General features: G+C 37.4%; 1 protein-coding gene across 1 annotated transcript in view; it reads left to right on the top strand.

Moving 5' to 3' along the window:
* Positions 1-22,455, top strand: part of LOC108674142 (dorsal-ventral patterning protein Sog-like) — a 91,078-nt gene that overhangs the window by 49,450 nt on the left and 19,173 nt on the right. Inside the window, exon 2 of the mRNA XM_018162055.1 lies at positions 6,957-7,060. Coding sequence (XP_018017544.1) covers positions 6,957-7,060 — 104 coding nt within the window. The remainder of the gene's footprint in view (positions 1-6,956; positions 7,061-22,455) is intronic.

Here is a 22,455-nt window from a genome sequence, read left to right as displayed (position 1 = left end):
TACGCTGTAGTCACGTGTGCGTAAGCTTAATCATATTTAAATTAATAAACAAGTTTGTTCATGATGGTGGGAAATCGCTTTCAAGACTAGGCCTGCCTGGACGGTAACTAAAACATTAACAGGGATAATTCAAGGAAAATTCACTTTTCCTCAAACATCTCGTATTTAAGCGGAAAAATTGTTACCCTTTTTTGCAACTCACTTGCAAATAAATTTTCATTCATTATGTTTTCTCAAAATAAACGAAAATCTACGCCTTCCCATCAATCTTAAAATTCTTAACAATGATAATTCCTATAACAAAATTTATGTCATTTTCTGAATACCTTCTTGCGTCCTTTGTATCAGCATTAGTTTGCCATAACAAACGCATGAGCACAGAAGTGCTGCGTTAATATACCTTCACTTGTGACTGCAAAGGACTCGCTTAGTTGCGACCATTGCTCACAATTGTAACACCTTATTTTTGTGGGTCGGTTGTCAGAACGACGCAACTGAGCGGCGTATGCTCGGCCATATCGTGTTCCTACTATTTATTTATTCGTATTTTGTGTGGTATTAGTGTAGGCTGAATAAATATGGTATTTATAATGTATAAGAATGTTATGAATCCGACGGAACATATGTTCATGAGAACGTTTCGTCGGTTAGCTACGTCGTGTCAAGTTAAACAAAAAAGGTAGAAAAATTTGGTGCTTTTTTCAACTTCCAGAATTCTAAAACAATTTGAAACTTATCATATTTGGGTCTAGTTTGACATACACGATATTGGTGCGATTTCAATTCATACACACGATTATGCTCATCTAAATTCAAATTTTAAATTCGCAAGCTAAAGACATTAATGTTTGATTTCCATTACATATCGACAACCTCTCATCATTTCACTAATGCTATGTATTTTCGATAACTACTGCTTTCGTTTTCAAATTGATCGTTCCATAAAACGACTTTAAATTAATTCCCCACAATTTTTTATTTTTTTTATTCACAATTTTTTATTCCCCACAATTTTTAATTAATTTTATATCCCAATAAGTTTAACGCTCAGAAAAGCAGGCATAGTCTGCCGCAGGCTGTTCATTGCGTGGTGACTAGCTCGAACAATTCCATTATCCCTATTTTCCATTTAATTTCAGTCGGTTTTCGTGGTTTCTGAGGTGAGTTTCCCAAACAATTTTATCTAATTCTTTTATTATTGAACATTAATTATTGGAAAAACATGAATTTGGAAATAATTCCTCCCTTTAAAATCCATTCTCAAAATTATAATACTTGTTTGGTATTTCGCCTGCTTGTATTTTTTTACAATGACTATTATGCTCCTATATTGCGACGTCTTGAAATAATTTCAAGTCCTGCTGATAATATCTTAGGTGGTTGATATCTTCAGCCCAGCAGTGAATGACACTTGGTGCTGACGTATAAATAAAAAATCGCACGATAATTTCTGTCAGCAGCCATATGTTGATATCTGTTGGTCAAGATCTTCGTGATCCTCTTGGTCAAGATCCTCGTGATCCTCTTGGGCAAGATCCTCGTGATCCTCTTGGTCAAGATCCTCGTGATCCTCTTGGTCAAGATCCTCGTGAACCTCTTGGTCAAGATCCTCGTGATCCTCTTGATCAAGATTTTCGTGATCCTCTTGGTCAAGATCCTTGTGATCATCTTGGTTAAGATCTTCGTGATCCTCTTGGTCAAGATCTTCGTGATCCTCTTGGTCAAGATCCTCGTGATCCTCTTGGTCAAAATCCTCGTGGTGCTCTTGGTCAAGATCCTCGTGATCCTCTTGGTCAAGATTCTCGTGATCCTCTTGGTCAAGATCCTCGTGATCCTCTTGGTCAAAATCATCATGATGCTCTTCGTCAAGATCCTCGTGATCCTCTTGGGCAAGATCTTCGTGATCCTCTTGGTTAAGATCTTCGTGATCCTCTTGGTCAAAATCCTCGTGATCCTCTTGTTCAAGATCTTCTTGATCCTCTTGGTCAAGATCCTCGTGATCCTCTTGGTCAAGATCCTCGTGATCCTCTTGATCAAGATCTTCGTGATCCTCTTGGTCAAGATCCTCGTGATCCTCTTGGTCAAAATCCTCGTGGTGCTCTTGGTCAAGATCCTCGTGATCCTCTTGGTCAAGATTCTCGTGATCCTCTTGGTCAAGATTCTCGTGATCCTCTTGGTCAAGATCTTCGTGATCCTCTTGGTCAAGATCCTCGACCTTTCTCAAACTTTGGTCAAGATCCCTTTCTCGCATCTCGAGTTGTTGAACAATAAGGGCTGTGTTGACGGTGTTCGTATAGTTTTTTATTTACTTTGAGGTTTATTGATTTTTTTCATTTCTTTCTATAACAATTGTTTAGGTGAAGCGTACTTGTGTTTCGGCTACGTGTATTTATTTACGTTTTCTTATTAGTATAGGATTTTTTTTTCATTTCACGGCTGTTCGGCCTCTTATTTTGGACGCAATTACTGAAATGCACATAATTGCCCATACTGTTGTATACGTATACTCGTTTTCGTTGCTATATTCTTTTAATTTCAACTGCTAAAACAGTTTGTAAGCGAAACAGATTAATAACAATATGATTATTCCGCAAGTTTATTTATAACCTTTTCTACCATTGTTTTTTGTATTACCTTTTTTATGTCATCGGCTGGCGCCATGTCTTTTTGTAAAATACCTTTATATTAATCCAACAAGGATCTGGAAATCGTGCTTGTTTGCATACCACCCCATAAATAATAGCTAAACTTAATTGCACGATAAAGTTTACTAAATTATATTATTAGGGTGATGCAACATTAAATTGAGTTCAATGACTGGTTACGCTTGTCAAGATTGTGCGATCAAAGTTGCGATAAAAAGATAGCGGGAGATAGTTGACGAGATGTGCAAGGTGGTCTTGATTGACACTTTTGATCACTTGAAACTTTGCTGATCTTTGCAATGTTATCGTTGACAGAGACGCTGATGATGTCGACGTTCGTTGTCATGTATTCCTGAGAGTCGATGTCATATGAAAATTAAAATCATTTGAAAGCAACCGAATATTTTTGGTGGATCATTTTTTCGCTACAGATAATACTGCATAAATCTTTAATGTTGCATATGTGTAGAGTATGTTATATATAACACACGTAGAGTAAGTTCAATGCATTAACATAATCGTGAACTCCAAAGTGACATTAATTGGCTTGATGGCCTCAACACTCAAAAAATGCCAATTTCCATTTAATTGTGAAGCGTTGGATCACTCTAGGTGAGTCTAGCGTATACGGATATTCAAATCACAACCGTAACCTTGTCGTGCTATGTCACGTGTTCGTGACATTGGCACGATAACCTAGCTTCGTCCCGAGAAAGACTGCTGCGTGCTGCATCTCGCATCTGCCACCGGCTGCGAAGAGGCCGTGAATGCAGTTCATTCATCGTCGTGATGGATGAAGTGACGGCTGCTTCCTGTGTTCTGCCTTCTTGTACGTGCCAGGCTGCACGTACTAACCTATCTCATGACATGTGACGTCACACCGTCACTGCTGCATTAGTTCTTCACGTCAGCGGCAACACATAAAAGAATATAACTCAGTACTCACTGCAGTGAGTGACAGAGAGCGCATTTTCTCATCGACGAAAACGAAGTCACGGAGGGACAGACAGACGGACATGGCGAGCACAATAGTGCATTTTGTTATAAATGAGAAAATGCGCTATAAACCTCGAATGCTGCGTATCGTCGTAGCGTCGGTGCCTTGTAAATGACTGGTGGAATGTTTTATGTCGTATTCTTATACTCCTATATTAACTGCGACCCTAATTCTTTTAATTTCACTCATTAACTGATGCCGGTTTTCATTTTTAACGTGTATGTGTTGTATTCTGTAGCTTCAATAATTTCACTCATACATGTGTTTAGAGCGGCAAAAAAATGCCTGGTTTTAGTGTGCTGTCAATGACCTCTTGTGAAGTTCGTGTTTAGGCGATAAATTGAATGCGATGAAGTGCTAATTCGACGCTGCCGAAGCCTATAGGACATGTTGGACCAGCTCATGCATATTGAGAGGCTTTTGGTTGACGCATGTTTAGGGTCTTTCGCCTCACGCATTTCAGGAGACTTTCAGCTGACACACCTTGAGATGCCTCTTGCTGACGCGTGCTGAGAATTTTTTCCAGCTGACGTAACTTGAGAAACAAGCGTCAGCTGACGAGTGTAGAGACTTTCAGCTGACGTAACTTGAGAAACAAGCCGTCAGCTGACGAGTGTCCAGACTTTCAGCTGACGTAACTTGAGAAACAAGCCGTCAGCTGACGAGTGTCGAGACTTTCAGCTGACGTAACTTGAGAAACAAGCCGTCAGCTGACGAGTGTCGAGACTTTCAGCTGACGTAACTTGAGAAAAAACCGTCGGACGATGCGCCTGTTGATCCGAAATGTTTTTGTTACTTACTTGGTCTAAAGGACGTGTTGTTGCGATCAAGTTATACATAATTCGTGTACAGGATTACAAATATTTCAAAATTTTTAATTTTTCTACTCCACGTCTTGATATTATTCTGCAATTTCCCCATTGTAAATTCGTGCGCCTTGATTTATAACTCTTTAAGCAAAACATACGTAGTGTAGTCTAATATAATATTTCATTTAACTTTATTTTGATATTTTTAACATTTTATTTCCTGGACATCAATTTTCTGGCGTTAAATGTGTAACCACATATGCAATATTTGAGACGAATATCATCCATCGAGTTTTCTAGTTATTCTATGTTCTTATGATTTTTTTTTTTCGTTTGGCAGGATTGTATTCACTTGGCTAGCTCGTCTTTGCTTTGCTGTGAAATGAGTCAAGCAAGACGCGCCGGCACTCTTTGCTCTTCAGGCTGCCGCATGCCTCTGTTCTGACATCGACATCTCAGGCGACTCACGCTCGACTGAAATGCAGGCGTGACTCGTGCGACTCATGCTCGACTGAAATGCAGGCTTGGCTCGTGCGACTCACGCTCGACTGAAATGCAGGCTTGACTCGTGCGACTCACGATCGACTGAAATGCTTGCTTGGCTCGTGCGACTCACGCTCGACTGAAATGCATGCTTGGCTCGTGCGACTCACGCTCGACTGAAATGCAGGCTTGGCTCGTGCGACTCACGCTCGACTGAAATGCAGGCTTGGCTCGTGCGACTCACGCTCGACTGAAATGCATGCTTGGCTCTTGCGACTCACTCATGCTTTGCTCGTGCTGAATTTCCTCTCACTGAATCATACATTTCGCGGCCACCTCATTGGACTTCTGCCAGCCACCGATTGGAATCTCCTTTAACTAACGATTTTTTTCTAGGTTGTAACGTCGGCATGTACATGATGCCTTATAACTCGTGCAATTGGTCAACACTCTAATGTTTAGGAGAGTCCCTGTTGACAAATTAATATGTTAAGTTATTGGTTTATTCTCGTACAATGGTAATTAATGTTTATCTATGAGAGTCCTAACCAACGATTCCATACCCGAGAGAAGCATTGATATGTAGGAAATGTACCATCTCGAAATAAAGTTATCTAAATAAAATATTAACTTCAAACTCAATTGAAGCTTCATGGTCCTGGGGCCATCATTTAATGTTGGATCAGTTTTTTGTATAATCATGATTTCTATTGACATTTCACTATTTTATTCATTATTTCGTGCTTTACAGTCTCAATTCACTGTAACTCGTAGCGAATAATTTTTCACACTAATTTTCAATTCAAAATTTACTTCGCGGTCAAATGGACCCTATATAGAATACGAGAGTTTTCTCACCCAGAGTGTGCGTTTTTGTGCCGTCGACTGTGACATGATATTGTCCGTCGTACTCTTATTGCCGAACTTAAAATCGTCTGAAAATTGCGTGTCTGCTACATTTGGCTGCCGGGAGTTAGCTATCGACTGTCATAAAGTGTAGTCGAGCGCTACATTGCCATGCCGAGTCGCTGCCAGCACATCGCATTTTTAATTTGTAGGATCTGGGCCTATACTTTAAAAAAAATTTAATTTACAGGATCTGGGCCTATACTTTCAAAAAAAGTTAAGAGATCGTAAGTTCATCCGCCAATCATTGACGGCCTTTCGAGCAAAATTCACCAATCATAGACAAAAAAATAGAGCGTAAGTACTTACGTTCACTTAGCGAGTTTTGAAAGTATGGCCCCAGATAATTTAGAAGTAAATATACGTGAATGTTGAATTAATATGGGAAGTCTCTCTGTCTGTTGTTAAATAAAATTGACGGTTGTTTGATGCTGAGATTTTTGCTATACGGCTGTTGAATTTTAATTTTTAGCTTGGGGTTTTATTTGCGAAAAGCATGCGTAGTAATGTTAGAATACGGTACTAGTTTGCACTTTACGAATCATTATGAATCTTGTGCAACTAATTTTACATCTCTATAGCTTATAATATTGATAACCAAAGGAAATTTTGTGTTAAATTTCGAAGGAGTCTATGAAAAAATAATTCGTGGTTAATCGTCATAAGGCTTCTGTCATTTTCGTTCTTTTCGTGTAATTTTTTTTTAATTAATTATCTCATTGATTCTTGCTGATTTTGGTCATGGGTTTTGTTTTCCGAAATTCAAATTGCGTGGACAGGGCCAAAATTTGAGCTATTAACAGCTGTTTTAAGTGAAAGCTTGGTATAAAAGGTTAAAAGCAGCGTGCGAGCGTCAGCCTTGTGACTGCATGCATCCTACCGTGCAGTAAACTGAAATTCAATATTAATGAAGAGCGTAGGAGATTATATACACAACTTTTAAGGTAATTCCTGGAATAGTTTACTTTTCTCAACATACCATAGACCGGATAAATCTTGATTTTTGCGGATAATTTTTACGAGCGTAATGATTTAATATGCAAACATTGTAACTTGATAAAAAAATGAAATTTAATTAATTTGAATCTAAACTAAAGGTTAAATGTATTGTTGCAGAATGTCGTCTGGGGGGCCAATGGCACGCCATCAACACCACGTGGAGCCCGAACCTCGGACCGCCTTTTGGTGTATGGAGCTGCGTACGCTGCGAGTGCAATTCGGTGAGTAATGGTGCCGTATGAAGTGCAATACTTGTTGCAAATACGATCCTGACACAAATACAATCCTCGTACAAATATAAAACTCTTACAAATTCAACAACTAATGCAAATAAAATTATCGTCAAAATAAAAGGCTTGGCACAAATACAATACTATTAGGATTACAATGATAATTTTGAAATAATGGACTGAAATAGATTTTTGAATGAGGAAGAATGAGTCATCGTTATCTCAGCCCTTGTGAAATATGTGGATTGAGTGAAATATGTGGACCTACGGGATCGGTTATTGATAAACAGTGCCTATTTTTAATCGTGATACTTGTAATGAGTTGAAATGATTTTAAAATTATAGCTATATTATTATCAAGAGGAATTAGTGAAAATGCAATATTGCTCCTAGAAATAATCAATTTTTTATTGTAACTGATTGTGATCGATGAAACAAATATTTTTATTAGTTTGCGACGAGCAATATATTAATGAAATTACTATATGTTACGTGTATAATAATGAAAAATAGGATCTAACTAGATAAAATACCTACATTTTCTTGATACTGTGGGTTAATGTTTATATCTACTCATTGGGCAAAATAAGGCTGCACTCAGAAAAATAACGCTGCACTCTGCAGTTAGAGGGGCGCAACTGGGCGTAAGTTTCTCCAAAAATAAACTGTTCGCTCACACTAATAATTATAAAGTGAACGACTGAACGCGTAATCGCTATCTACTATCACAATTACGTTCAAGTAATAGAACTTGCAGCGATGATGTTACTTTATTCCACGGCTACGGTCTTCGTACAGAATTTTTTTTGAAAATTTTCGATGTAGTCGCGCGCGCATGTTGGGCAAAATTACTATGGGTGTCGTATTATAGTAACCATGGGGAATATTATTATTTGATGTGTTTTAAGTACTTTGATGATCGTTCACAGTTATACGTTTTTCGTCTTGTTGTACCTAGAGTTCTCTTATGTAGATAACTAAATTATCATAAAGAAATAATAATTGAATCTGATTATTAGCTTGCAACTAAAATCTTTGCGATCGCATAAGCCTTAAAATCGCTTTAATAAGTTACATTGAGTTCAGTATATGTTTGGAGAATCATGGTTTGTAGATTATTCAAATTTGAGCTCACTAGTCCATGTTTGGTTGAATAATCAAGTACTACACGTATTTCTAATCACGAAAGATGCTGCTCCATCATGATTACGGTTTTTTTTTGTTAGGCTCGATTATATTTATTTTTATTTCGGCAACCGAATTTGCCTTCAAGTTCCACGTTCGTCTCAGATTTTCATTTCGATCTTTAATTAAGATCTGTTTATTTGTAAGATGAATATATTATATTTTGTAGTCGCATTCACTCATAATGTACATGAAGAAATATTAATATTGGGAGAGCCTAACATGGATATGACAAGGATGCTTTTCCCGACACAATGGGCGATAAATACAAGCCTTTATTTATCATACAAGCCTTTCATTTAAAGCGATGGATACCCAACTGCATGGGCTCGCCCAACTCTCCTTATTCGTACTCATTGCTGAGCTGAGTAGAGTACAATGTATGCACGCTCAGAGTACAATGTGTGTACGCACATATTGTACGTCATGCACTGCAAGGAGGCGCTATCCTGCCAAAGGACGATAGTCACGATATTAATTTTCCAGTGTATCGTCCGGGTGATACACCGGACAAGATACTGCTAAACTTATTAAGCGATACGACGATAAGTAAGATAGAAATAATCTACACGTGTATTTACAAAAAAATTATATTTTACACGACATCGCTTGAAAAGATTTTGAGGGTACAGTTCACTGTACGGAAAAGGTTAATTAGTCACCCAGTCTTACCATGTATCTTCAGTGTTCATTCATTTAGAATGCGGTGCTTTTTCAAGAAATATCAAGGCGATCGTAAATTCTTCTCTAGTTTGGCTGTTAATGTTTGCATATTCTTTAGATAAAATTATCTATAAATTCTATTAATTTTCCTAACAAAATCCTGTCCATCGTATAAACGGGCACTCCGACGCCGGGATCATCACCCATGCAGGTCACGATCACAGGATTAAGTTTCGATAATCCAACGATGGCACGTGAGAAAAATCCTATATATGAACTATAGAAGCTCGTGCCACTTTGGGGATGTGGAGCAGATGTTACATTTGTGGGATTAAGGAAATCTGAGGCGAGGGGAAGATGCCAGGCCGAGCTAACAAGGACGTTGAAATGTTTCTTTACGGCTCTCAAGGCCCACAGAAGAGAGCCAAAATGAGATCGGGGTGTGGAAGGCAATATTGCCGACGCTGACCGGAATTTATATTGCGCTAAAGGTGTCGTATTTTGTCAGGGTGTGCCTCCTAAGAGCTTCTTGTTGAGCCTGTCGTTAGCTTTATTTACGACGAGGGGAAATAAGACAACAAAGCACAGAATTGTTTATTCGTCCAGGTTCGGGGGCCGGTGTTCCGTGTGGGCTGAGCGAAGAATCGATGTTATAGTGGTATCGGCGCAGTTTGTTTTGTTGACGGCGGTATTTCTTGGCAAATTGCTTAAAAAATTTTAATAATACAACTGTTGAAGCCCTTCACGTTCGATGCATTCGGACCCAGAAAGATTCTTCCTAGCAAGTTCAACCATAACCCAAACAGTTAAGATAGATTGACTCGTTTTAGACGCGAGAAACAATATAGGTTCAACGAAAGATAATGTTTCATAATTTTTTCTGAAAGATAACGTTTCATAATTTTCTCACCTTGTCTTGCTCCTCTTGGCCATCGATAAGCCATCGATGATCCGCCTATCATTTTTGACGAAGAGGAGCAACGTAGCAGGTCTCTTATTCGACCTCTCGTGGCATACCAGGCCTTGCAACCCTCCAGCCTGTTTTATCTACAGTCACCATCAAGTTTAATCAAACTCTTTTAATTTCACCAAATACACTCAGTCAATTTGCCGAGGAAAAACATTTTTTGTGTGTTCTCTGTTTGCGTTCGTGGTCATTCTTCCTAAAGTTTTAGGCATCGGGAAATTCTGCAAGAATCAAACCTTTAAATAATTGAAAACTAGCGTCCTTCGCACGATTCCTGACATTGTGGAAACTCAACGAGGCAGCTTTTAAGGTTAGATTGTTTCATGGTTACGTGTTTATTGCAATGCTGGATTCTTTGGCGACACTTGACCATTGTATATGTTTGTCCATTAGTTGATTAGCTTCCAAACATCGACCTCGCGCTTGACTAGCCATCAAATGTCCATCACCGTGGAAGGCTCTTCCTTCCCTGAAAAAAAAAGGAAATCTCTGGTCGAATTTTGGTTGGCCTATACTTGGCCATTTTTAAATATGATTTTCAATACGCTGTCTAGTCGGCTCAACAGTGGCTAGCTGTTGGAAGTGGTCTTGATTGCTGGAATTATTGCTCTTTTGCAGTGATAATTTGGTACTCCTTTGTCTTACTGATCTAGTGTTGAAGCTATGTACACTGATCATGATTTTTTTGTCTTGTCTTTGCACCATAGCCGGAGATTTCCAATTCATTCTGTGAATCTTTTAGGGGATATAATCTTGGTTAATTACTGGATTTCTATTGATCGTGAACGAATATAACAAAAAGAGATTTGGAATAGATTGTATACCATAAAGTGTTTAACGTTGTTACTCACGAACGTACTAAGATAACTTGATTGCTTAAATCGCAAATCTATCAAGAATTTAAAGCAAAGAGAACAACCAAAAAATTCACCATTTATTATGAGAGAAAACGTTTCCGTGTCCAGATCCATCGTCAGTTCAAACCCTATGAGACAAGCTGAATCAATTATTAAACTAAAATTCACATTGAAGATGATAAAACCTAATTTGACAAATGGAAAAAGTAAATAAACATGAGGTGACAGGCCTAAATATTTACAATTTCAAAGGGATAGGAGCTGAAGGTGACATGTTAACTAGGTTTTTTTTTTAAATATACATGGATTTTAAAATTCGTGATCCGAAGCACCGGTTGTGGAAGCTAAAACTATCGGGCTACCGGACACCTGGACATTGCACTGTTTGGCATGGACACGCACAGCTGAACGACGAGAATGCGCATTGCGCAAGCAGGTTTCCCGGGGCCATACTTTCAAAACTCGCTAAGTGAACTTAAGTACCGTACTTACGCTCTATTTTCTCGCCTATGATTGGTGGATTTTGCTTGAAAGGCCGTCAATGATTGGTTGATGAACTTACGATCTCTTAACTTTTTTTGAAAGTATAGACCCTGTTCTATAACTTCTGCCCTTATGCTCCGCCAGCCTATGGTATAAAAATTACAAGAGGTCATACCGACGCACACTGATGCACGCTGCGCACAACCATAGCTATCTTAACTAATAGGGACGAATGCATGAAAAGAGGTAGAGTATTTTTATGCTCGAAGAACGAGCCGATTTCTAAATTTTTCACCAACAAAACGTGTAGAACTGTAGATTAACATTAATAAGGTATTTTGTGAAAAAAACTTTCAAATCCTTAGCCATCGTCTCAGGTGCATTGCCAAAGTAAGGCAAATAACAACAAATTAATTTTTTATTGTCGCAATCGGGAACAACTGCAGAAAATTTTAGACACCAATTTCTTATTTTGAATGTAGACCAATTATGGCGGAGAACCATTTAGTGAAAAAATACTGCGCTAAAATTCAAATTCTGTGTGCATAGCTTGGAAAGTGTAGCAAATAAGAAAAATGCGGTTTATAAATGTTTGAATCCCATTTTATTGGAGACGAACTGAGCAAGAGCTGGAAAAGCTGTTGCTTACCCCGGTAAACGTTGACTTTCAGAAAACAGATGTCTGAAAACCGCAAATAGATATTGTGACATTGCAATCGAGAAAAAATTAACTATTTTTGGACTCAAACTACATGGTGAATTCGATACACTTATGTCGGAGGTTAATGTAATCATAGAAAATGCCCACATGAACGTTTTTGGCGTTATTTAAACGCCACTAATGACGAGCGCACCTCTTCTTAGTGAATGATGGGTTCACACCTCATGAAGGCACATGATCCCTTTGATATTTCACAATTTTACGGCATGGTATGTGTCTCATGATGGGTTGGCATCTCATGACTACCGGATTTCTTCTCAGTAAGTGATAGGTTAACCCCTCACGATGGTATATTTGGCTCCTAATGATTTATTGACCATGCACGATGGCCCATGTCTCCCCTTCTTGATGGCACATGTCTCCTCTTCTTGATGGCTTGATCCGATCTGCACCGTGGTTGATATGCCCGATCTGAACTGCATCGTGGTTGGCATCCTTGGCATGCGCTGTGGTTGGCATCAGGAATTGTGCGGTGCAGTTTACATGAGCGGTCGTAATGGGGAAAGTTTGTACCAAATATACTAACGATTTATATTTTGTATTAATTATCTTTAAATGTGGACCTTGAAATACCGGTGTCACAGTCGACTATGGATATCATCTTTATGTCAATTGCAGTTAATTAATAAATTTTAGCAATATGTTGGGGATCTTTCAACAATTCGCACAAGTGCCGATTACTTCTTCCTAGGTTCGTCGATAATTTTTATAATCACTAATTTGCTTATCACGTGATTTCACTTGCTTGATTTCACAAAAAAGCCCGGCTTAGTTCTTCGAAGAACGTGATAAGAGAAATTTCAAATACTGAAAAATACATTTTGTTTTGTTCAAGTCTACCTGCACGCATCCATTATTGCGTTCGGTCCGCTTTTATGTCATGGGAAAGGACTTACTTCGATGCTGTTTCTTCATACATGCAGACACGACCGGTTTTTGATCAAATTCGTATCTTGAAGCATGCATTGTTTGACAATTCTTTTGTATAAGAGCCGTTCTTTCTTGTGCTGTGTAATATTTGTGTGTTACGTTGACTAAATTCCCACTATGTTTGCGATTTTACTGGTCATTGTGCTGTAGCTTAGAGAAAAAATGCCGGACTCTTGCATATTAAAGCAAGCACTGCCGTATGGCACACGTCGTCTACGTTGCTCTTGCTCAGCCGACAAAATCTGGTTCTCGCTGGATAAAGTAAATTGGACAATTATTTGAGTTCCGATCTGGGAATTTTCCCTCTTATTCAGTAAGCATATCCGTACTGCATGGGACTTTTTTTTGCCCTAATAATGAAGTCATGTAAACTGGGTTTCTCCTCCAGAACGTTTTCGAACGTCCTTCTTTTGCGTTATTGCGTGTGACTGATTTAACGCCACTCTCTTGAAAAGTTATTTATAATATTATTTCACGATTAAAAAAACGCGGGGAAACTGTTCGCGGTTAGTCCCAGCATTAGGATTTCCAATATTCATTCACTAACATAGTTTTATTTTTATGATATTGAATATGGTGAAATTTGCTCTAAAATCGTTTTCACTTCATAAAATTTCTGTGAAGGAAAATTATGTTAATTTGGTGGAAACTTTGAAACTTAAACATCTACTTTGTGTTTATTACATCGAACTTTAGTGAACTTGAAATATTCGATCCTTCACGTTCCCTCGATTTTATTACTGCATTCGTATGTGCAATTAATATCTCTATATTACACATTGCCAATAATTAATTTGTTGTTATGTATAAAACAGGCGCTCACAGCTATGACAATATTGAAAAAATCCATCATACGGTGTATCGAAGGCCGGTGAATGCCTACCTTATTATTCACGGTCGGCCATGTATAAAACGGGCATAATTTTCAATCCACGTTGTTCACTACAGACCAGCGACTACAAGAAAGGACCGCTCCATTAGATGCGTGGTCGGAGTCCGACACTTTATCTCTAGTCAAATCTAGGGGCCACGACCGCTGCAAAAACTCGCAACCCTTTGATGCTCGACACCCTGTTACAGGTCAATTATATATGCGCTCTTTTGAAGGCCCGATTCTTATTCTCAACTGCATTTTACCTGCCACAGCCCGTATGCAGTTTCTCCGAACAATCAACGCTGCGACCACACGTGTACTCGTTCCCTTTGTGCCTTGAGTCTAGGCACCTTGATCCCTTCGATTGACTGTCAGCACGCAGGCTTCAAAATACATTCGAAATGCAGGGCTTGATTGCGTTTATTGAACATTTTCTGCGGGTAAGATTTGTATTCGTAACTTCAACGTACTTCTTGATTTTTTTGTATTTACTTTGTATATGGTTTTACCTGATCCATATCGTAATCACGCTCCTTGATTCCTTTCATTCATTTATTCTCGAACTTCCATTGAATTCATTTACTCTGCACTAGGCCTTGTTCATTGATAGTGCACAATTTTCGGTGCACAAATTTTAATTTTACATCTATTCATATTGACAATTTTATTGTTCCTTATCCGATGATCATCATGCTATCGTATTTTTTCTTAGATGTTACTTTTATTTCTTGTACGTATGTTGGTCACAGCTATCAATTGTGAGGTTCTTTGACTCAAGTAAAGAAACGTCTTGTTAAGAATGGAAAATTTTCGTCGAATTTTGTGCATAAATGTCTCTCCAACCTATATCAGTCCTTAACTTGATTTAAAGCACGGATTTTCTAATTGTTTTAAATGGTTTTTGTTTCTTTTAAAGTTAAATTTCGTTAATAACGTGTACAATTTCTGATTCCGCGTCATATATGTAAATAAATTTCATCCAAGTTAATTCGATCTGCTGTCGTTAAGCAGCTTTATTTCTTGTTAAAAATTTGTCGCGCGTATTTAATTGAAATTTGTGTCTATCATTCTTTGTTGATGTTTATGATGTTGAATTTTTGCTGCTGGTGTTGTGGTAGGTCATGTATCCAAGGCAATAAAGATTGAAAAATTTCAGAAAATTCGCGTTTTTTCAGGCTAAGCTTTTTAATAAGTTTAGTGCAGCCTTGAGTTCCGACACCGGCGGATGCTGGCTGTGCAATTTGGCGATCCGCTGCACGACATACTACATTTTATACTACATACTACATTTATATTATTTATTTATACATTTATATTATTATTTATCCATGAAGGTCCATTTATATTACTTTTCTGAAGCCCTGCACTATATAAGATAAGTGGTTCCCGTAGTGTAGATACCATTGATTTTCGCACCGTACGTGGTCCAAGTTCATTTTTATAATAGCGTTTCTCATGCGTTAGACTTTGCTAATTATTACGATTAAAATATGGTTCAAATATTATCCATTTGGTTTGCTGCAATACTTATAACATTAACGTTATGTGCGACCGATGATGGATCGGTAATGAGTTAAGATGGATATCTTATTTGATTTGTGTCTGTATTTGTCGTAAGTTTTAGTATTTATATTCGAGTTAATAAACTTAATTGAAACACTCGCAGGCAAAGGTTGCCCATAACTGAATTAAATGAATTTTAGTTCTTCTTTCAACATAAAAACATAAGTTAAAAGTTTTTCCACTTATGAACGCTTGAATGAAAAAAAACATTCACCCGCCGTGAAAAATCTGCTCCGCTTGATAATATAAATAGCTCTACCAGTGGCCGTTGTTACCATGCATTCCTGTACTTATATAATGTGAAATAAATAGAGATGTACTGAGGCAAATCGATTGCATTCGATTGAAGGAGTAGACTGGTTTCTAATAATGTTATAAACAATAAACTAGTAGTTAACAATTTTCACTCCAAAAAGATCAACAAGAGTCGCTATGTGTCCCTAAATTGTCGTGGTGTACTGTAAAAGATCAAGCTTTATAGAGTATCAACTTAATTGATTCTAGATTTAGTTTGATATGAAGCTGAAATAACGACTGTAAGTACTTACTCCTAATAAGTGTAGGTAACTAATTGTCGATTAACTAGTAAAATTTTATTCGAATTGGCAACACATTCAAAATTAATCAATTACTGAGAAAAATTCTAATATCAAACATAATAAAAACGTATTCCAAAAAATATTGTTGAGTGTTCGAATAATTCGTCCTCATATAATTAAATGTTTTTTTTTCGATAGCCAAAAGTTCGTATCGAATTCGCGTCTCTGATGTAAAATTGGGGAAACACGAAAAATTTCCCCTTGTTACGGGAAATTTGCCGTATTAGCGTGAGAAGTGTTTAGCCTGAAAGCGTTAATGGTCAGCGTGAGATGTGTTTACTTTCCCGTGCGTTAATTGTCAGCGTGAGATGTGTTTACTCCGCCGCGCGCTAATGGTCAGCGTGAGATGTGTTTACCTTCCCGTGTTCCACATCAAGCGTGCGTTATCTAGCGTAGTGGCAATTGCCTTATCTCTCATATCTGCTCTAAGTAGTTTCTTCCTGCGCGTACAGCAGTAGATATGCAACGCCATTCATTAATTACGACGAGTCCGTCAGCCTTGAGTTTCTTGTAAAATCTATTATCATTTGAAGTCGTAGGGATCGAGCGAGATCGCACTGTCTCGATCGATGTTCTTATTAATTCGTGACATTGCTGGTTCATGTCAATATACGCACTAGAAGTTCCAACAAACGGCTCACTGTGTCACCTGGAGTGCTGCCACTTCTAGGGCAATTTTTTTGCGGGCTCCTCCGGCATTTATCGCACTCTATGGCAATGAATCGGCTCTTTGTTTTGCAAGAAGAAGCTCTATTTTACCATAATTGTTGACAGTGTGACTCTGTTGTCCCATGTCAGTGCCTCTCCATTGCGTGACAGCTGGAACAACCTTTTATCGATGACTTTATTGATAAGGAATGGAACTATTAAAAGATAAGATACTGCCACAGCGTTGACCATCGGTGGCGCCATCATGCGTATACTGCGCGTAAAAATATTTTTTTTAGCGGCACCGTTTCTCTAAATAGCTACTCTAAATACTATTATTTTTCAATATTTAAATTTCGATCATATGTTAATTTAGGACGTTTAGACGTAAATGCAACAGAAAAATTCCGAAATTATATGGCATAATCAAGCCGGTGATTTTAAGTTAGTTTGTCGGCTCTAATTTCGAGTTTACTTCACAACCTTGAACTTTTGATTAACTCTCATCACGCCGGTATAGGTGAAACAGCAATAACCTACTGACTCATTTTCACTTGCCGCCACTATTTGACTCTCCCGCAAATAAGCTCGAAGAAAAGTGGAACGCGACACTTGTTTTATAGAAAAATATGCAAATGCTCTGAATTAAAGAGTGTTCATGTGTCCTCTCTTCTCCGGTTCTTGGCACGACATCCTCTTGACTAGCCAAATGATCGGCTTTAAACCCCTCATAAATTTTTACTAACGAGTGTTCTTTATTTTTACTCGAGAGGCGCGACGAGAGGCTGGTGATGACGAGGGTGAACATGTGAGTGCCAACACTTGCCAACTTGTTGTTGCACCTCACGGGTCACTTTTGACTAACGACCAAATCACGAGCACATCTGCAACGCCCCAGTCACATGATCATCTTGTCTCACGCCTCGTCTCTAAATAACAAGGCTGCATGGTTGAGCATTGGGCGTATTCATCCGTGAACTCGTGCTATTAATGCTGCGGAGTGCTAAGCGATTTATGCCCGCTGATTGTAAATCTTGTTCGCATTTTTATCTAATACCTATAAATTTGTTAGTTGGATGGTCGCGATGTTTATTCTCTTGCCTCAAGGAAATAGTTATGATAAATGTTGTTGGTTAAAATTGATCAGTAAATAAAACTTATGTATCAAATTGCGATGCAATAACTGCTTGAAAAGAAGAAATGGTAATTTTCTAGAAAATTTTCAAGTAATATCTTGCAATAGGGTGTGGCCATAGGAACTATTGCTTTTCGCAATAGTTGACGATTGAATCGTTGTACGATTGAATCTTTTAAGTTTAGGACCGTTGTGCGATTGAATCTTTTAAGTTTAGGGCCGTTGCGCGATTGAATGTTTTAAGTGTAGGGCCGTTGTATGATTGAATGTTTTAAGTCAAGGGCCGTTGTACGATTGAATTTTTATAATTCTAGGGCCGTTGTGAGATTGAATGTTTTAAGTTTAGGGCCGTTGTACGATTGAATGGACGTATGTTGACTAAATCAGTGAGCTACGTTTTAATTTCATGTTTTATTGACATTAATCACTCTCTGTAAAGTTTTGCCTATCGTTCGAGCAGGAGCATGGCTTGTATATTAATTGTCTTCCTAAAGTAACACTGAAGAATGGAACTTGCCTGTCAAGATACTTTCCACGCTTTTTATTACATTTACGCGAAGGAGAGCAAATTTATAAAATTTTGCCACTTTAAAAAATTTGTCTCCTTTAACCTATTTTCAACCGGATGCGCTTGTGCGTGCAATGAACGAGTCATTGTTAGATGCACTCATTGCTTGGATAAATAATTGTACATAACATGGATAGAGCTAATTAGTTTCTCAATGGCGGCCTGTGTGAGCGTAATTTTGCTTGCTCTCACAGGGTACTCTTGTTTAAACTCATTTCTTATGAAGGACTACACTGTTCTATGCTTGTTAACTGTCGATGCAACAGCAAAAATATCCTCAGACTTGATTCTTTTTCTCGGCTTATTGCAGGCACTGCACCTGCGAGTCTCTGTGCTGGCCATAGTTTCTTCAGTATGAATGGCGGGGAACTTTTTCCTCTATGCCGCACTTCGGTTGGCTTTCATCATTCATTATTTTAACTTTTAAATTAAATTCAGCCCCATGTACGGTTCTGTCAGTGAGTAACGTTTTTCGCATAGCGCAATTTCAATGTGAACGCATCAATGCTATTCGTGGCTTGATTCGTTTCTTCTTATATCACTTTTGACGCAAATTTATTAAATTTTTTTTTACAATATTTGGGCGAAAACTCTTATTTTTAAACATATGTATATATATATACATAATATTCATTTGTTGTTTATTTGTTTAATTTCACCTCTAAATACTTCTAATAAATGTACATTATTCCCATCAAATCGTCATAGATAGCGAAATGCTATTTCCTCTTCTGAAAAATGTATGAAATTTATTTCAAAATGTCGGATTTCATTCATGCAGTGCACACTATAAGAAACAAAACTCACTTATCGTGTATATGAAAACAAAATTCGATCGCTATTCGCTTCGTACATCCTCAAACTACATCCTATCTCATATATCCCTGTGCAGAGTTCATGTCTTCAATGCATTTTAAGTTATATGTACGGAAAATTCCATCGATAATTACGTTCAGTTATATGTACAGAAAATTCCATCGATAATTACGTGCAGTTATATGTACAGAAAATTCCATCGATAATTACGTCCAGTTATATGGACGGAAAATTCTATCGATAATTACGTTCAGTTATATGTACAGAAAATTCCATCGATAATTACTTGCAGTTATATGTACAGAAAATTCCATCGATAATTACGTTCAGTTATATGTACGGAAAATTTCATCAATAATTACGTTCAGTTATATGTACGGAAAATTCCATCGATAATTTAGCTTAACCAACATGATTTCTAGAAATGTGGCATGCAACGTAGGAACGAATTTTCTCGAGATGCTTTAAAAAACGACTAATCTCAATTTTTTCGACATAACTTATATACAATGCATTTTGCGCCGAAAAACTGAAGTGAAATTATGTATTTCTGTAAAAGGTTTTACGACATTATACCTTAAACCGGATAACCATAGTAATATCTTTATATTAATCTATTGCATCCACTGCATTGATTTGCGAGTATTTTTCTACCTGCAGATCTGATAGCCATCTTAAATTTGCACTTATTCAATTTACATGTCAAAACAAGCATTTAAAAATGATTGCTTCAAAACAGTTCGAATTTTAAATTATTCCATTGAGATCCACTATCGATCTGTTACTATATATTGCTTCGCTTTGTAGCAAATGAACGCTAGCACAATAAACATAACAGGCTGATTCACTCCTTAGCAGATTAAAGTCTTGTGCAGAGAAGGTGTAGATCTGCAGATCTCAGTGCAGATTAGTGATGTTCGTCCAGATTAAGATCCATTTATGCACAGCTTCTTCCGATTTATGGTGATAAGACTGTCGGTTTATTGGGGCTTCAAGGCTGCATGGTCTAATTATCAAAAATTACTGTTCAATGAATATAATTTGGGCGCTTGGTATTGTTTTAGAGTTGATTTGCTTGTGCTCTTTAATTCTGACTACTTATAAATTTTTCAGTTTGTGAATGATGCCAAAATATTTCATAATTCGTGTATCAATGATATTAATATAGACTAAAATCAAATTAATTAAATTTAAATACACAATTGATTGTCAAAAAGAAGTAACTGTTTTACTCTTTTGAAAATATATTTCCCGGAAAGTTATGTACTCCTGTATTATTTAAGAATCGTGTACTATATATTGCATTGAAATCAAGAACGAATGAATTTAGAAAGTTTCAATACGAACTCTGCATCATAAACTGCGGACTGACGCCAGGTGGTTTTTCACACACACTTTGCAAGAAACAGACACTTCATAATGACACTTTGATGTGTATTACTGGGGTCACTATAACCTCTGGTCTACAGATGTATTGAGCATCGGCAATGCTATTTGTATCTAAAGGCCTGGTAATTTGAGCTATCATCAGTAGGCAGAATGTTTTTTAACGGTGTCTCTAATTGTCCAAGGCAGACTTACTCATTTCCTATCCCATGTATTGCTGAAACTCGATCTCGGCTCCCTCGTCTGCTGAAAAGGTTGCGCAAATTTCTATGGTCGGTTGCTCACTTCTACTCTTAAGGTTCATTGTCATTACTCACAAAGATGTAATGGTTCAAAGAAAATCTACTTAATTAACGCTTTAAGGAGATGACAGTAACAATTCTTCCAGGAATTAGAAAATGCATGCTGAATTTACTTTTACTTTTGATAAGGAATTTGAAAATTTGAGGAATTCGAAAATGTATGCTGAATTTACTATTTGCTTTTTGATAACGCGAAATTTAATTTGCTTTTAATGTACATATATCTGGCCTGTGGCCTTGTTCATTTGCCTGTTATTGTGTTATAAAAGTACTAAATGTAAGAAAAGTAAGAATATTGTTATAATTTTTTTCTCGCTTTGTTAAAATCTGGAATTTATATCATAATGATTAAATTGCACTTCTTTTGACCAAAAAATATAAAAAGATATTCTATCGCGTATGACACTTCCCGCGGTTATAGTTAGCATATGAATTTGTTGAATTTTGCAACTTCTTCAACATCCACTTTTCATAAATGCGTTGAATTACTTCCATTACCGGATGATCTCACAAGACTAAATATTCAGCTTGGTTAATCAAGCCACATATGTGAAGATTCTCAGGTCAAGAATGCTATCATGTGGTTCATTTTTTCCTGCAAGTATCGTTTAAACATATGCAAATAAAGTGTATCTAATCATGCATACCTCCAACTCCACTGAAGGATTGCAAAATCGCTTCTATATAGTTATTGAAAAAATCTGCAGCGTGCGCGCGTTTGTACCTGAAAGTTTGGTTTTATTATTTTCTTATTTTCTATTAGGCTAACAACTACGTTGCGAAGGCTGCAATTTATAATTATGAAACGTCTTATTTGTAGGCAGGATAGAAAAGGTCAAAGATCATCCGGATTGCCGTATCATTCACTTGTAGTTGGCCTGCAGGTTGCTGAAAATTACATCTCGTTAGCGGGACCCATATTTGCATATGGAAGCATGCGAGGCAACATGAGTGGCTATATAGCCTGCGTCAAATCTGTTTTTTATTATATTTGATGTGCATTTGGACTTTCATTTTATATTATAAGTTTCATTTGTCGAGGACTGCTAAAAGTTGTTAGTGCGATTTTCTAAAAATGGAATTTTGTTATTTGCGCGTTAATTGTGTATTCTTAGTTAACGTGCAGTTTCTCTCCACGATTTGATTTCACTGTACCATTGAGACATTTTAATGAAAATGTTCTACTAAATTGCTGAATTCTAACTTTGAGACGCATTGAGGCCGGACCTATGAATTAATGTTGACGATTGAAATTCCACAATACATTTGGGACGAATTTATTGACTCTTCCGTCGCACATTTGGCCAAGTTTGGGTAGTAATGATATTGTCTCATTGTTACTCTGGCGCCTCTTACGCAATTTGTTTCCATTAAAACCTCAAAAAAAAAAAACCTTCATACATGTACGCGCTCCGCATGTATCCGTCTTCAGGCAGGTCCAATTCGGAGAGAAGCTCTTAACAAAACCCATCTGTCTGGAATTAAATACATTAAGATGGACGACCAAACGGTGCCCAGGTAATTACCGTCAATAATACAGCTATTACTTCTTAATTCACGTCAATAATGTGCTTGTTACTTGTATAATGAAGGTACCGTGTATGGCCAAAATCTGCTGGATCTCGACCCATGGGGCTCAATTATTGTACTATTTCTGCCGCATGTTAACTGAGCACTTGTTGTCTAATG

This window comes from Hyalella azteca, unplaced genomic scaffold (genome assembly GCF_000764305.2).
Source record: "Hyalella azteca isolate HAZT.00-mixed unplaced genomic scaffold, Hazt_2.0.2 contig7930, whole genome shotgun sequence".
Classification (NCBI taxonomy): Eukaryota; Metazoa; Arthropoda; class Malacostraca; order Amphipoda; family Hyalellidae; genus Hyalella; species Hyalella azteca.
The sequence above is the reverse complement of the archived record's forward strand: the minus strand, read 5'-3'. Positions and strand labels throughout refer to the sequence as shown.